Here is a 16,974-nt window from a genome sequence, read left to right as displayed (position 1 = left end):
AATTCCACATGACTCTGTTTGCATCCTAAACTGGTGCTTTGATACCACTTCCAACAGTAATCTCCTTCAACCTTCCCTGTCCTTTCACTCCCTTCAGTAGTACCACAACATGAAGAATTACAATTGCTCCTTGCTCAGAAATGGAAAAATTCTGTTGCTCACAAGAACACAAGATTAGTGTGGTAGGTAACCCAAAGGGTCCAGGCTGACCACAAGAGGACCTCACCCTAACAGGCAGAGGTTCAGAAGTCAAAAACTGTAGGATATAAAAAAATGGAGGCATTATGAGACCAACAGCACTTATTATGGTGCTGTTTTTCTTGTACACCCTCCTTGCTACTGTGTCCTTTTAGTGGGAGGAGTTTTGCCTCAATGTGATGGATATCTCCTAAGTTTTATCTTTTATCTATTACCAACTCACTGCCTATAATCATCACTGAGCAGAAAGTTGTTCTGAAACTCTTATTAGGATTTGATTCATGAGGATGCAGTTTCCCTTTTCTGCATCTTATCTTCCAATTTTAACTTCTTGTTCTCGATTACGCAGGGGGAAAAAAAGGATTCTAGGAAGAAATAAAAATGATTAATATTATCTTTCCTTTACACATTCTCAGATGCCTTAGCAGTGAGTGAGAAGGGTTTCCCTCTGGAGGGCCATGCCTTGGAGTCTGGTACCTAATGGCAGTGGATTCACGAGGACCACCCTGTGGGCTGCTCTGTGAGATAGCTGCATTTGAGACAAGACAGACAAACCAAGCAGACTGGGGGCAGCCAATATGCACCACCAAATAAGATCTTTCTATGCTTGTGGTGATGGCTGTGCTGCTGCATATCCTTTCCATATCACATAATAGCCTCATCCAATCAATCAAAGTGTCCAAGGGATGACTGCCTATCTCCACATGCAGAAAGAGTCAATTAAGGGAGCATCATGAATGCCAAGTCTTTGCTCTTCCCCTGAGATGAATAGAGGAAAAGAAATGAGACAGAAAATGCACTGTGCCAGTGCCTGCCTTTAAGCATGATGACTTTGACTAGGCAAAGCAGGGAGATAGAGAAAGCTAATTTCACAGATAACATCTCCAAGGTCTATATAGTAATTTTAAATATTGGAAATAATTTTTCATGACAAATGAATCTACTTCATCCTGGCCTCTTCCATCAAGATATTCCCTTTAATTGTACGGACAATTGGTAGTCTCAGCAGAAACACAAACTGGTCTGATTGGAGGGTATGGAAAGGAAGCGGGGCATAAAGCCACAGGGACTGAGTTCAGCCACTAAGCTGTAAGAGACTCAAAGACAGAGGTAGTCTGAAGCAATTCTTGAACCCAGTGTCAACAGTTAGTCTCTGGACAAACTACAACAGATGTGGTGCATATTCATACTAAGTTCATTCTGGATCATCCTGCGACATACTCTGAGACTTGACTAATAACGATTACTGACTCAAAACACTTGCCCATTTGGGGAGGTGCCATGGTGCTTTCCTGAGGCAGGTTTGCACCCCTGGAGGAAGGAGGGGAGCTTTTGGCTGTGTAATGCCTAGTCTGCATAAGATGGAGAGGGTGAACTGTCTCTGCCTGGAGGCTGCAAACTAGGCTTTGAGGCTGACCAGAGGCAGGCCTTGTGGAGACAGGATGGTGTCTTTCATCATGCCAAATTGCTCTCCCTCACACACCCCAACCCCTCCTCCAGGGGAGGGTCACATTGACATTTAGACCTATTGATGTCAGAGGCAGCTCAGAAGGGAACATAAACCATCAAAAACCCTCAAGGCATCCCCAGACTCATTTCTGTGGCCTTCCACCAGAGGATTGCAACCTCCTCCTCCCAGAGGAGGTACCTGAGCATTCTCATGAAGTCAGGGTGTACTTTACTTTAAGCCATTGGACTTTGTGTTTTGTTGGTGTCTTCCCCAATATCCTAACAGATCAAGATGGATTAAGATCATTATTTCAAAAAAAAAAGAATTTACAGATGGTGATAATATATCTTTTTATTCTTATCCTTTCTTTCTCTTGCTTTCTTTTCCCTATTCATTTTCTTAAGTAATATTTTTATGCTTTCATGCTGCTATATTACTACAGATAATAACCAAAACTGCTACATGCATATTTTCAAGCACTGACCATTCAGTGTCCTTTCACTGTAATCCACCCAAAAGGATCTATTAACAAGAACCTGTGTTATTCTTGTGTTTGTGGGGGAGAATCATAACACACCATCCATGTGTCTTGCAGGGAGTAACACAGAAAAGATATAATGAAAAGGTAAAAATGTATTTTCCTTCCTTCATGATGAATTACCTCTTCATATGATCTAAGTTTTTAGTAAACCTGCCTTCCCCTATGTTCTGGTTTTTGCTGAGTTAATTTTCTTCACAGTGAGTAGTGTGGGACTATGCTTTGGAATGGTACTGAAAACAGTCTTTACCACACATAGATGTTTTTGTTATTGCTGAGCAGGGCTTACACAGAGCCAAGACCTTTTCCGCTGTCTGTCCTGCCACACCAGTGAGGGGGCTGAGCGTGCACAAGAAGCTGGGAGGAGACATAGCCAGGACAGGTGGCCCCAACTGACCAAAGGGACATTCCAGACCATGCATCATCATGCTCAGAATAGAAAGTGGGAGGAAGAGGGAGAGATTTGGAGTGATGGTGCTTACCTTCTCAAGTCACTGTTAGAGGTGATGGGCCCTGCTCTCCTGGAGATGGCTGACCACCTGCCTGCCATGGCAAGTGGTAAACACATTCCTTGTTTCACTTTGCCCGTATGCGCGGCTTTTGCTTTTGGTATTAAACTGCTTTTATCTCAACCCATGAGTCTGATTATCTCCCTGATCCTGCTGGTGGTGGAGTGAGTAGCTGCTTGGGGCTCGGTTGCTGGCTGGGGTTCAACCATGACACTGTGATATTCAGGCAAAACTGACCTGCTGTGACAAGCTGTCCTTCAATCTGAGTTATCTGAACAACATTTTGTGCCTTATTTTGTGGCTTACATTAAGGAGAAACCATTGTTCTGAACTGTCATTTATAAACCACGAGAGAAACAAAAACATCACTATAATACTGGCCCTGTAGAAGAGGCCTATACTAATAAAAGTATCATGTTCTGTAAGCATTAATCAAATGTTCTTACCTACCCATCAACATCTCTTTTTGTTGTTGTTGTTCTAGTGTTCTTTACAGGAGTTGACAGTACACAAAATCATACAGCTTTGGGTAAGCATATTTCTTGAACTGGAAGGACCTTATGAAAGTTACACCCAGCAATAAAGAGCCAGAAGTACAGAAGTTTAGAGGAAAACAGCAGAAATTATCTTCTTCTGTGCCACCAACTAACATATTCAGATGAGATGAAGAGCACCTGGAGTGTAACAAATTCACATGCAGCACGGAAGTCAAGAGTGGCCTTAAATATCAAAAGCATACGATGATGGAATCAGGATGAAGAAACAGGAGGAACATATGGATTAAAAAATCATACCCGTAACATTATACGATACAGGAGAGACAATCAGTTGGTTTTTATACGGTCTCAGATTTTCCAGCTGCTCAGCAGATGCTGTTGGAGATTGTCACATCAATGAGACTCTTCGAAGCTGAAGTTCAACTGCATAAAACCCATGAAATGGTCTTTTCACAAGCAGATGTAATCACCCTGACTGCAGAATTAACTGCACAGTCTTCTGTACTGTGGATACCACAAAGGCATTAGAGTGCAACAAATGCAGTTACTGGTCCTGGAAAGCACATACATTCAGAGTGGCTTTTGACTGAATGTATGTATCTATGGACAAAAAAATTATAATGAGTGGCAAGGATCATAAGGTAAATCCACAAAAGCGACAGATTTTTAAATTGCTCCTTTACATTGTTTCTCCTCCCTTACAAGCCCACCTTGGCCCACCATCCTTATTGGAGCTAGCACAAGATCTAATGAGCATCTTGGGAATTGCTTGAATGTTAGCACAGAAGTATCCCATAGAAGATAAGGAAAGAATTACAAGATGGAAGATACATAAAAGCCTAATAAGCAGAATAATCCAGCACTTATGCAACAAACAGTTGCCTTCTGGACAGTTAGTTTCTAAGCAGAGATACAAGGGAGCTAATCACATAAAGCCAGGTGTTTCTTGAGCAGGACTGTGAACAGCATCTTCCACAGTAGTAACTGTCTGGGCCAGCCACAAAGGGATCAGCCACAAAGTGTTACAAATGGATTGATAGCAAGTGAGAAAATAAACTTCTCACATAAAATGCTCTTAGGAAAGTCAACATTCTTCAGATCATGTTTAATGGAATTTTTACCATAAAATTAGTGAGAAACAAATTGAGATGGGTGTTGAAGGGATTGTATGGAATTTTTTTGCTAAAGTTAGATGGAATTTTTTTTCTGCAGTTTGGCAACAATTTGGGAAACTACAATAGGGATCTTTCTGGTACTAGCAAGTCAGTGAACAGATGAGGTCTAGAACAGACCTATTTTCTAACATCCTACTTTATATAATGAAATCAAAAGAATTATTCTGATGTTTTTATTTTCTTAAGTCTTTGACTGTTGAAGATCAAACAAGAATTAAAATAATTAAAAACATTGCAGCAAAGACTTTTCTCCTAATGTGTCCATCTCTCCTGGGAACCATCAGTCCTATAGGAAAATCTATTCTCAGCAGTTATCTAGCATTTCACTGCATACTCAGAAGATCTGGACAGTCCAAAAAGCATCAACACTTATGAGTTGCTTTAAACAAACCTTCTAAGATGCAATTATCATCAAACATCTTCACTAAAATTAAAAAGAAATCTAACTTGCTATCTGTGCTTGAGACAGCAAAGTACACAGCACTTTTCCTGTGTAGTAAATGGTTCTGTAGCATTTCTTATTACCAGTAATTTTACAACATCTCCCTTCATTGCATACATAATGGGAAGAAGTGTATTGTCATTAAACTGCTCTTAGTAAACACTGCTGCAAAGGTACTTGGCAGATAATGAAATGTGCAGCCCTATGCTCAACACCATTGCTGTTAACAGCAGATGTGCTGCTGCTCACAGAGAGTTTACCACAAAACACGGGAGAAGGCTGCTTTGCTCAGGATGTTAGCTGTCCATCTGTGAGCCAAGAGAAACAAGCACTGGTTCCAGCCCCTGGGAGAAGAACCAGAATGGGATATTTCTGTCTTTCTGCAATAAAGACTGAATGCAGCTCAGCAAAGGAGATGGCTGGAACAAGCCTTTTTTTCCCCCTTTCCCTGGAAAGGACTCAGGTTGGATCCAGTTCTGAGCAAATACCTTCTGAGGTTTAAAATCTAAACCTCAATGTCTTTTATTTCACTCTTAAACGATCAAAGTCTCATACCAGCCTGCCTTTTCCAATATTATATAATTATTAAAAAAAAATCCAAGCAAACTGCAGTCAAATAATTTAAGTAGGAGAAAACGTTAAAAAGTGACTGATCAACAACATTCGGTTCATATTGGCCTAAAATAATCTGATTTTCAGTTGTTTTTGCTTAGTGTCCTTCCTGGGCTCTTGTCTTCTGCAGTCACTCTCACAGTGTTTCAGTAGAAGGAAAGGGTGCAGAAAGTTTTCAAGATCCACCAAACAGACCTCATGCATCCTTTTGAGCCCAAAGCATTTTCATTGTAGCTACAGAAAACAGCTAATTTGAATGGAACTCACATTCCCCTCCTCCTGCTTTGTTGATGCCAGGGCTTTGAGGTCCTTTTCAGAGAAGTCCAGGGTACTTTGAAATCCCAGGTAAGTATTACATCATCCTTCATGAGCCAGATACCAGCTCCTACCTCTAAAATCTTAAGTGCAATTTACAGGGAGCTGCAATGACCTGATGCAACTGATGTCAAACACTAACAAATCACAAGGCAAATGGTAAAGAAGACATTAAGTACTTAAAAAGACCCACCAAAGATCCTTCACAACTGCTGCACAAATCCACACTTCCCACCCTCCTGCATGTCTGCAACAGTCCTCCAGCCCTTGCTGACATGACCTGCAACTCACCCTAACTCTTCTTAGGCTCAGTTTGGACAGGCAGCTCACATGTAACAGAAGGAAGCATGGCATCCATCACATTGGAGGAATCTTTTTGTCAATTATCTCAAAGTTAGCCTGGCATCTGATGGTTAGAAAGCATTTGGGAAGCATTCCCATGGGATTTCAGATATTTTAGGCCCTTTTTTTTCAAACTGCCCAGCAGAACAGCAGACCTGTAGAAACAAGGTACTTCAGAAGAGAGAGGCTGCACTGCAGACACTGTTCTCTGGTACTCTACTCTTTTTAAAACTCTAGCATGCAATAGTGTTTCAGTACTACCACCAGTACAAGCACCTATTGCAGTGTGATCTATTACCCTGTTTCAGCTATCCCAGTTCCTCCCTCAGGTGTGCCAACAACCTGTCCCTTCCCCTCCCCCTTGCCAAGTGATGTCTGTCAATCTTAACATTCCAGCAAGGGCATTGTCTGATTGGCAAAGTTCAAAAGATGCTTCTCAGCCCTGAGGACATTGGGCTATCCAGGTGTCACTTGTCCCCTGAGACTTCCCCCCTCCTACCTGGTTGGTGGCATGCCTATCCCTTCCCTTCCCCCAGGCTTAAAAGACCCAGCGACCACGCGGCCCTTGATTCTGTTGGAGCTGTTGCTGCATTCAGAGGTCTGTGTGCTAGGAATAAAACTCTGGATCAAAACCCTCCAGCAGGACCCATCCCCTTTTTCCTTCACCATCACCTAAAGCCTTTTCACCCGAGGTAAACCTGAGCTCCTGCTTGCCTGGACTTGTCCCAAGCACCCAGCTGCAACATCCAGCTAGCCAAAGGTGTCTCTGAGGTGAAACCACCTCAGCTGCCACCCTTGGTCAAGCAGCAAGAGCCAGATGAGCCCAGGCATGTTCCATCTGGCAATATTGGGATCTTATTCCAATAAGCACAAAGGTTTGGGGTTTTTTCTCCCTAATGCCCAGCACACCACAACCCAAAACTACCAAACTCAGTAAAAAGTCTCAGCATGCACTTGCAATTATAACTTTCATCATAAATCCACTTCACTGTGCCTGTGATTCATTTAAGAGCTATCCAAAACTAAATTAAGTTTAGGAGTCTTTCTGGCATGATTAAATCTTTCTCTTCACCATATTTAACAGCAGTGCAAGAGAGCTCAGGGAGCAGGGGAGAGGAGATCACTATTACATTGCAAAGCAGTCAGAGCATCACTTGCAAGGGGAATTGTGTCCTGTCTATCAGCTTCTTCTCTTTTCCTCGTCTTTCTTTACTACATTTGCAACACAGTCACACTGAGTTAGACTGCTAAGTACAGAACCTTTATGGAAAGGTGACAGAGGATGAGAAGCAAGGATTTAAGAAAATAGCAGTGTGTTACCTGGTCATCACAGTTTCCAGTGGAAAGTGAAATGGGGACCATATCAAGCTAACTGCCAGCATTTGCTGCTGCCTTTGCTCAGCCTCACAGCCTGGCACTGAGCCCTTATGGCCCATGAAAGCACAATCTGGTCTTTTCCATGTCTTGCCCCATCTCTTCCATGAAATTTCAATAACCCAAGGAGAAACTACATTACTATTAGAAACTATGGCACTTTCAGACCGCTAGCACATTTGACTGCTTACATCACTGCCAATACCAAAATAACGACTAGATACTGGAATTGTAAGAATGAATTTGAGGCCTTGGTAGCAGTTTTCTGTTCTCTTCCTTGTCAAACTCCAGTTACAGCAATGTTTCTCTATCTGCACAAAAGCACAGCCTTGAGCAGACCCCTGTAACCAAAGTCTATGTAGCATCCAGTGTAACTGGCTGAATACAAGGAGGTGTTATTTCATTGACAGGAAAACCCCCACAAGCTTTATATAGAAGTGACATATTGAATACTATGTATTTGCATTGTTTCACCATGAATAAAAGGAACTCAGACTTCTTTACTAGCTGACACAATTAATGTCCTTTTTAGTCCCTTTTAAATGTATAATGTCCTTCATACCACAAAGTACAAAATTTATGAGAAATACGGCATTATAAATGTAAAAATCCTATACCTGGAAGGTGGGAGGTAGACTTTACCCTCAACAACAAATTAATTATCTGCTTCTCTTCCAAGAGTTGTATGTATGTCCTTCCTATTTTTAGTACTTTAATGTTAAGTATGTGCTTTGCTTTGTGATAAAGACTGATTTTCCTGATAGTCACCAAGCACAGGAGATTCTTCATTCTAGAATCTCCTGCCCCTAAACCCTTGATCATACATCTTGGGCTGCAGGAGTTACATTCCTCTTTTAGCAGGACAGAAGTGTAAGAAAACCAAGTGAGGGATGGCAAACTGGAAAAGTTTGCCATCCCTCACTTTGGGATGGCAAACTAATCACAGCAGTTGTCCCATATTAGAAGATCTAGCCTGCTCCTTCTTCTTCATTTCTACCCTTATGCACCAGCCTAGCTGTCCCCCAGTCCTGTAGCAGCTCATCAGTCATTACACAGCAATGGCACCGTGGCATGGCAGCATCCCTCACTTTGATTCCCTTCCCAGGCTCCATCTCAACCTTTCTCCTTCCAACAGTTTTAGAATCACAGACCAGATGTAATCAGGACTTCAAGTAATCCTTGGGTGTCAGACCAGGAGAATGAAAAGCATCATCGGTAGCCTGCAATGCTTTTTGTTTATGGAGGCAAAATCAGTGGGCACTAAGGCATTTGTTGATGTTAAGCATTTATATCAGAGCAGTATGAAGCTCCTATGTAACACCACATAAATATTCTGGACTCAAATGTACTTCAACTTGTACAAATTTTTTCACTTACCCAGTCTCAAATATTTATTCCCTGTGAGCTCCTTCTTACATTGCCAAGGAGCATCAGGGATTATAGTGCCATGTTTTGCCGGGCACTGGACTAAAGCAGTGGTTTAGTCCAGTGGATCTGTGGTTTGTAGTTACAGACAAAATTAGTTTCTCTGGATTAGAATGTTTGCATACATCTTTTTTACTGTCCTGAACTGTTTCATCACAGTTTTGTTCACCTTAAATACACTCAGATTCTAAAATATATTTATTATGACCTCAAGTTCCTGTGCTAGACATTAATTCATAAATGTATCTCCCTAATTCAGACTGATGCACACCAGAGCACAGTCAAGTTACAGATCTCAGGCCTGACTTGATATTCATTTCTCCCAAATTAAAATGCTTATATGCCTTTAACCTACTGATTTATTTTCACTGACAACAAAAATAGTAAAAGCTAACAACATCGCTATATAAAGGTTCATGACATGAACCCTGTTCTTTATGTCATTTTTAGCTTTGGATTCTCTTCTGAGAGCCAGGCCTAGGAGATGGGCATGAGACAGACTGCACAAAGCCCTGAATCACAGAGCTGGTCACTCCTAATACTAAATAGAGACCAAGGGCAAACACATGCAATTTTTGGGGGAACGATACCTTTATGGTAATGCTTCCTTTTATCATGTTTGTATAAAACCTAATCACACAACAACTGGCAAAAACGATTCCCAAGGCTAGGGCCAAGGAAACTTCTATCTGAAGTTTCCCAGAATTTTCAAATCCTATGTATTCAAAAGAGAGAACAGCTGAGCTGACATTGGCATAGCTGATGCCCATGAATCTTACATTTTCATCCAATCTTACATTTTCCCAGCATGGATGGCAGTATTGATGCTTCAGCTGTTTTAAGGCCCACTGGCAATTAACTACTATTGCTGCTTAGGGCAGCATGCAATGAATTTCTGGCGGTGAGCAGTTTTATAAACAATCACGGATCTTGTACTTGAAAACCTAAAAATCCTATCCATATAGGAAGGATTTTGGTCATTGACAGAAAATTTCTGCAGTGAAGAAAATCCTCTGTAGAGTGAATAAATTCCAAACCTCAATTATGCCTAATATTTTATGCAATGTAGCTAAATTTCATGTTTTTCCTCATAACTGGCATGCTACTATGATTAATATTTAAAAATGCACTAAATGGGAAAAGTGTTGCTCAAATATTTATAGTGCAAGTTCAAAAATATCTGACTTTTGAGTTCTAAGACACATGCTATCACCATGGTGCCAAGTGAGGTGATATAAAGAAGGGACTGAAAGCCCTAAGACTGTTAATGGTTTACTGTTATTTCTTGGGTGTACTGTGAATGCAGTTTAGCCTGAATGCAATGCTAATGGCCAAATATTAACAGAAATATAAAAATAATATATAAGAAAACACCTTCTTGGGAGTTGGGAGTGCTTTGGAACTGATCTTAGCCCCATCTTTTTCTGTAAAACCACTCACCTACTTCTTTCTGATGGTGGAAGCAACATTAAAAAGATAACAACAATTAATGGAACCACCTATGTACTTGAGAAATACATAGTTCAAGTATCTTCCATTGGTAAATCCTTTGCATGTGATCTATAACACATAGAAAATGTGCCTGCCTACACAAGCATCACCTGGGCCTCATATCTCCAAATCATCTGTCTTTAAATCACAATCTGTAAGAGTATCAACAAGATGCAGAGACTCTCCCATGAATCTCTTCCAGATTTGCCTTACCAGAGTTGAACTTGGAGACACACTGCTTGTAACACTATCCCATTAGCTGACTTTACTCATAAACAGCCATCAAGGAAATTCTACTAGACAAAAAAAAAAAGGAAGCCCAGATAGAACTGGGATTCATCTCACGCAGGAAAGAGCTACATAACTAGATTTCACACTTGCTACAGTTTCCAGTAATTTGTTTGAGACTTATCATATGCAGTTGCATTTTCCACCTCAGGAGACAAACCATACTTAGCTAAAGAAACTCTGGCACCTGAAGACAGGATCTTCAGAAGGCTTAGGGAGGGAAGTGGCCAAGTAAGTTCATGAAATAAGGGTGGAAAAGACTGGAAGGAAACAAATCAGAGAAGGAAGTTTTTCGACTGTGGGGACTGGAACTTACCATTAGGAAGACCAACAAGGGCAGGGGATAGTGTTATGGGAACACTGGATTTTGTTCTTGTTGTCACACACACCTTCAGCTTTGTGTACCTGAAGTCAGAACACACAACTTACCTCGCTCACATGTTCTACCCCAGTAGCCAGTGCCGGTGCAGTCACAAATGAAGCGGTTCCAGCCATCCTTACAGACTGCATTGTTCTTGCAGGGGTAGCTGTCACACTGCTTGGTGCTGAGGCGGGAGCAGGAGGACTTGACCCCGGCGGCATTCTGCGCCTCTGCCAGCTGCCGGATGTTCTTGCTTCGGCCGTCAATGAACAAGTCTCGGATACAGCCCACGTAGCCGTAGTTCAGCATTGCTGTCCAGAGCTCTGTGGGAAGGATGAGTCCTGCCCGGTTCTCTGGCAGCCCACCCAGGTACATGTCACCTTCCAGATCCAGGATCTCACTCTCCCCGCTAGCGGTGAACGGTGTGCGTCGGCTGTTCACTGATATGGTACCTAAAAGAGGAAGATAAGGAGACATCAACACTTTCAGCTACAGACTCAGTTCAGTTAATTTTTTTTCCCAGTAACTGAGTGAGGTTTAAAGTTCAGCACAGGAGAGTGAAGATTCTTTCCTACCCAAATGGCATTTTAACAGTGTCTCTCACAGCTCCCTCTCCTCCTGATCCACAGGTCCTAAGTACTTCTGTGCAGCAACTGATCACGTGTCTATACCCCAAATTGCATTAGAAAGTCAGAAGCATACTAATTCAATAGATAAATAAGAGCATTTAAAATTTGAGCATTATTCAGTGGTATTCATCCGGCAAAGACAAAACTTATTGAGAACACACAGGAGTTCGATGGCATAAAGACTGGAGAGAAAAAAGACATGCAAAAAACCCCTCTATACAGCTCTTTCAGAAAACACTTCACCAATCCCTCCAAACCTGGACCAACATAGACACGTTTATAAATGACATGGAGAGAATGGTTGATGCATTGGGTTACCATTTAGAGAAACCATTGCAAGGTGGAGCACAGGACTGATAACAATGTTTGTTGTAAATCAAAACCAATAAACACAAAGTCCTACAAGACCTGAATCCCAGAAGTCTCACACATAAGTAGAGGCTAATGACCAGCTGGCTAAGGAGTAACTCTGCAGAAAAGGACTGGGAGATATGGCAGACAAATTGAACCTTGAGCAAGAATTAGCACTGTGAACTCGTAGTGGCAAGAGACACGAGCTGCAGTAGGGTGTCCTGGTTCCAGCCAGAACAGAGGGAATTCTTTGCAGTAGCTGGGAGAGGCACGGCCAGGGGAAGCAAGTGAGCAATGTGATTTGCAGAGTCTCAACAGGACCACTGAATGGGAGAGTACCTTTCTTAAGCCACAACATAAGGGAATCTCCAACTCCATAGAAAATGGTCAAACACAGAAAGAGAAACCTCAAAGAGGTTTACCAGACTGAAGACATTCAAAGCTCAACTGTACACGATCCTGAAGAAAGTCTAAACTGAAATAGAAATCTCCGGAAGTTTGTCACAAAATAAAATATTGTATAGCTTTACGAAGAAAGTTTTCTAGTTTCCATTTTATACAGGAAAATTGAGAAAGAGAGAGACAAACTTTTATGTGAACAGCAGTTATTATTAAAACTGTGATAATTTCCATATGCTCCACATCAAATGTGGGCATACTGCATTGAGGGCATTCTCATATATTTCAAGAAATTGCCCCAGCACATAAAATGATCAGAACATATAATACAGAAATATAATCAGAATATTTAAAACACGTACAGAAAAGCAAAGTGACTTGTTTAAGGTCAGACAGTGCATCCAAAGAAAAACAGGGAACATAATGCACATCTCACACATTCCAGAACAGTGTACTCTTCTGAAGAGCATTCATCAGTTTCTGTGATAGGGATATCTGCCCACCAGACACTCATCTAAAAATCAGCAATTCGCTCTCCCTAGCTATAAATCATCACATTGAATTGCCTTGTCATTAAGACAGTCTGTCTTCAGAGACACTATCCAAGCTTTAAGATTAATTCCACATCATTGGATTTTTATCAGACACCCCTACAATAAGGAAGAAGAGTTAATAGAGTTAACTCTATTGTCTCTGTAAGAAAGTACAATTATGTACACACCTTTTCTTCGGTTGTAAGAAGTATCTTCTTAGAGAATTGCATATGTGACACAGACACAAGATATTCCATCTGTGTGATTTTCCACAATAATTGAGGAATAATATCGGAGGCAGCAGAGTGTCAGAAGCAACAGAGGCATTACAAATTAAAGGCTCAAAGAGAACCACAGTTATTTGATGAATCATTCTGTATCAACAAGCTGGAGCACCACAGGCATTTTCTCTTTTATAAAATAAGGAAAGAGAAAATGTGACAATACACATACTGTCACACAAGCATCATGTCACGGAGCCACAGGAACACAACTCTCTTTCCATAATCTCCACTGCTATTTGTCAAAAGCAGCCTGCAGAGTACATATTACTCTAAAGCTTAGAACCAAAACACGAGAGGGCTGAGCTCTAGACAGATGCTGCTGTGGAGAGAATGAACATGTGCAAATCCCACAAAGATAAAGAAACCCCCAAAAGACAAGAAATAATGGATAATATGGCGTGCAAAACCCAAAGAAAGATGGTGATATGGTGAACAACAAATAGGCTAGACAGCAACCTAAATTTCTGAGTGTTTTGTACCCTGCAATGACTCCTGCAAGGAGATGGCAGTAGTTTGGATGAACAGTGCATTTAAGATCAAGCTGCTGAGATGGAGAAATCCAGTATTGATCCTAGAAAGGAGGACTTCCATAAGCTGGCATTCTTTTTTTTTCCCTCTAGAATCCCCTGTTTTTCACTCTGCTTAGAGCAGATCCATGTCCATCTTGAGAAATCAGAAGCATCTAAGCATGTCCTCTGCAGTGCCATCTCCTCTTGGTGCTGGACTGAAAAACAGACCAAAATACCCCCTGAGGGCAGAACAGGCACACCAAACAGTGCACTGACACAACTGTAAACCAAACAATCTAGTCAGATTTGTAGTGCCTAGTCAGGTGGCAAGTCATGTATGTCTTGTAGCTGATGACTACCTAAAAACATCATCCTGCATAAAATGCTCACTGTTCCCCAGCTAGAAACTGTGACAGGTTTTGTGAACCTGCTGGGAGCTTTCTGAAAGGACAGAAAGGTTACAGAACCTTTAAGAAAGGACAGAAAGGTTAGGTGTCCATGTCCATGCTGCCAGCGTCTGTCAGAGTACAAAGATAAAACCAGGTTTTGCTGCTCTGGCAGCCAACACAGACCAAAGTATACACAAGGCCTAAGGGGACTAGAGATGCCAGAGGTTATCTGAGCATGACTGCCAAGCTTCCCTGCCTTAGTGCACTGTAATAGTGAAAATTTGGATTTTTAAGCTATTTTAGATCAGCAGAACCTGAAGTTTTGGACTGTTATAGAAATGGGAATAAAACAGAAAGAGATGACCCCTAACATAAGCCTTGCTGCTTTAGTAATGAGAATGAGAACTTGCAAGTTACTCACTCATTAAACTCAAAAGCATGTTCTTAGCCCCGCTTAAGTAAATTAATTTTTCAGTTTCCAAATTGTAGTCATCTATACAGGGAGGAGAAAACCTTCAGGGTGTAACCATTATCTGGTCCACATGTGGAAGAAAATCCAAGGACTTAAGAAGAGGTCTTGAACTCCTTTCTCACACTTATCCAAAGTGTCATTGGATAATAGTGACTGAAGGTACGTGAAGAAATGTGAAGAAAATAATGCCAGTACCCTGGCATTTCTCAGGACACAAGACATTAGTCATTGGGATCATTAATTAAGTACTCATTGTGAACAGAGAACACAACAAAATAAAAAGAAAAAACAAAAGAAAAAAAAAAGACCAGACATCATACAAACACGTTTTTTCTTGTTGAGAGAACTCTTTCAAAATCTGTTACCTCTAATCAGTGTCCAGAATACCATAAACCTCCCTGCCAAGTGAAAACAAGTCAACCCTACAGTGTCATCCATCAAGTAGCAATGTGTCTGCCACACCCTCCCGTGAGTATGTCCAAATTAACACGTGTCCTTCTTGGTAGGGCTTTGCAAACATTCTTTGCACAGAGCCTCTGTCATTTCTGTCTCTTCTCCCTCTGCAGCTGCTTCTTCAGGGATGACACAGTCCCCAAGGGAGCAAGCAAAACTGAAGTCAGTATGCAACACAGCTAATTGAGTTTACCCCTGGAAGTTAATTAAATTTTAGCAATTCTAAAGAAATCAAAGCTCCATTTATTTATTTATGGCTTCCTTTGTAAAATGCTCCTATCGATGTCTTTAGGAGATAGCAACATAGAACCACACATATTAAGTCCAAGCAGAGCACCATGCCAAATACAAAGAAACTACTCACATCATCAAAGGAAAAAACAGCTTCAGGCAAAAACCTGTTCAAACAGCTAGGCCTTGCATGGTATCTCAAAGTCAGCTCTTCTAAAAACTCAAGGGAAGCAAATTCTAGCACTGGATTCCCTGTACTGATAGTGTTCAGCAATTGGAAACATAAAATTAGGGACCTAAAACTATCATGTGGAGATCACCAGACAAATCCCAAATCCACTGGCAAATGTAAGCAAAATTCCTTTTGAAGTGAAGGCTTTGAGATACCAACTGTTCAGAAAAAACTGAAGTACAATTGTTATTCTCTAGATGAAGCTACAGTAACTGAGCTTTTTTTTCCTACACAATTTCAGAGTAGATCATGAAAATGTTAGCTTGATATTCAGCACTGGAAACAATAAAAATATCTCTTGGCAATTGCATGGTAAATATATTTTTAGAATACTAAACCCCATATTTGAAAATGAGAAGCTGTGAAGAAAGAAAGAAACATCCACTGAATGCTGCCTCAGATTTTAAGATTAGAATCTGTCATTCAAAAGAGTAATGAAACCTAGCTTAAAACTACAGGATACTAAGGGAAACAGAACGGGATAAAAATGTTCATCTGTTGCCATAATTTTGTTACTGATTGTGCCCATTACTCTTATTTTTCTCTTAACAAGATCCCAAATGCTGAATCCCAAGGTAGATCAGGAAGAAGTTCTCAAACTGAGAACAATGGTACTGAAGGACCTTAAACCTTACCATGGCCCACAAAGAAATCATCACCCTAACTATGCATGCAATTGCAAATATATGTCCAGAATATCTGAGGATTGTGAATAAAATATTAATCGATAACCTCTGTGATGTGCTATTCAAAATTATCCCTACACATTTAATGAAAACATTTAACAAAAACCATTCACATCTTTGCCTTGCTGGATAAATACCACTGGAATAACACTATGCTTTGTTAAGGAGGTGACTCATATTTAACAGGTTTTGAATGTTCTGAGAATTAATACATAGCCCAAGGTCTGAATCTGAAATATGAATCTATTTAAGAAAAAGTTATAACTCTACCTGATCTTCCATCTCGTTGAATATCCACATGATACCATTCTCCATCATTGGCTTTCTTCTGGGTGGCCTTGACTTTAATGGTCCCAGAGCCCATGTCCAGCAGCAAGTAGAGGTTTCCATCTAGAAGCTCAACTGCAAAAAAGTCTACCTTTGTATTTTTTTGGCTTCTTGTATCTTTCCTCTCCTGAGGCTTGCCATGGGTGAAAAGGATCAGTCCATTGGGTTCAGTGGTTCGGAAATCAAATGAGATGGAGCCCATCCTCTTGGTATTCCATTTAGGCAGACTAATATAGGCCTCAGGTGTCTCAAAGCTGATGGGGTCCAGCGTAGCCACATTTTCACATATGAATTTCACTTCCCCATAGATCTTCATCTTAGTATCACCAATCCGTGCCAAGCGAGACAGCTCCAGACGAATGTCATTATTCTTATAAACAACCTGCCAGACACAAGGAAAAGTATCATACATCAATCCTGCATACAATACAAACACCCCAATTACTTTTAGCCATGGGAGAT

At 41.0% G+C, this 16,974-nt stretch overlaps 1 protein-coding gene across 20 annotated transcripts in view; it reads right to left on the bottom strand.

Annotated features, from left to right (window-relative positions):
• NRXN3 (neurexin 3) overlaps nt 1-16,974 on the bottom strand; it is a 704,846-nt gene that overhangs the window by 648,767 nt on the left and 39,105 nt on the right. For all 20 annotated transcript variants that reach the window (XR_009114569.1, XR_009114570.1, XM_058025830.1 and 17 more), the window contains 2 exons: nt 16,456-16,894; nt 11,086-11,469 (listed from right to left, as the gene is read on the bottom strand). Coding sequence is in view for 18 of the 20 variants with exons in the window: in XM_058025830.1 (XP_057881813.1) it covers nt 11,086-11,469; nt 16,456-16,894 (823 nt within the window). In the remaining 2 variants the exon portion in view is untranslated. The remainder of the gene's footprint in view (nt 1-11,085; nt 11,470-16,455; nt 16,895-16,974) is intronic.

This window comes from Melospiza georgiana, chromosome 6, assembly GCF_028018845.1.
Source record: "Melospiza georgiana isolate bMelGeo1 chromosome 6, bMelGeo1.pri, whole genome shotgun sequence".
In the NCBI taxonomy this organism is placed as follows: domain Eukaryota; kingdom Metazoa; phylum Chordata; class Aves; order Passeriformes; family Passerellidae; genus Melospiza; species Melospiza georgiana.
This window is presented reverse-complemented; position numbering and strand designations above follow the sequence as displayed.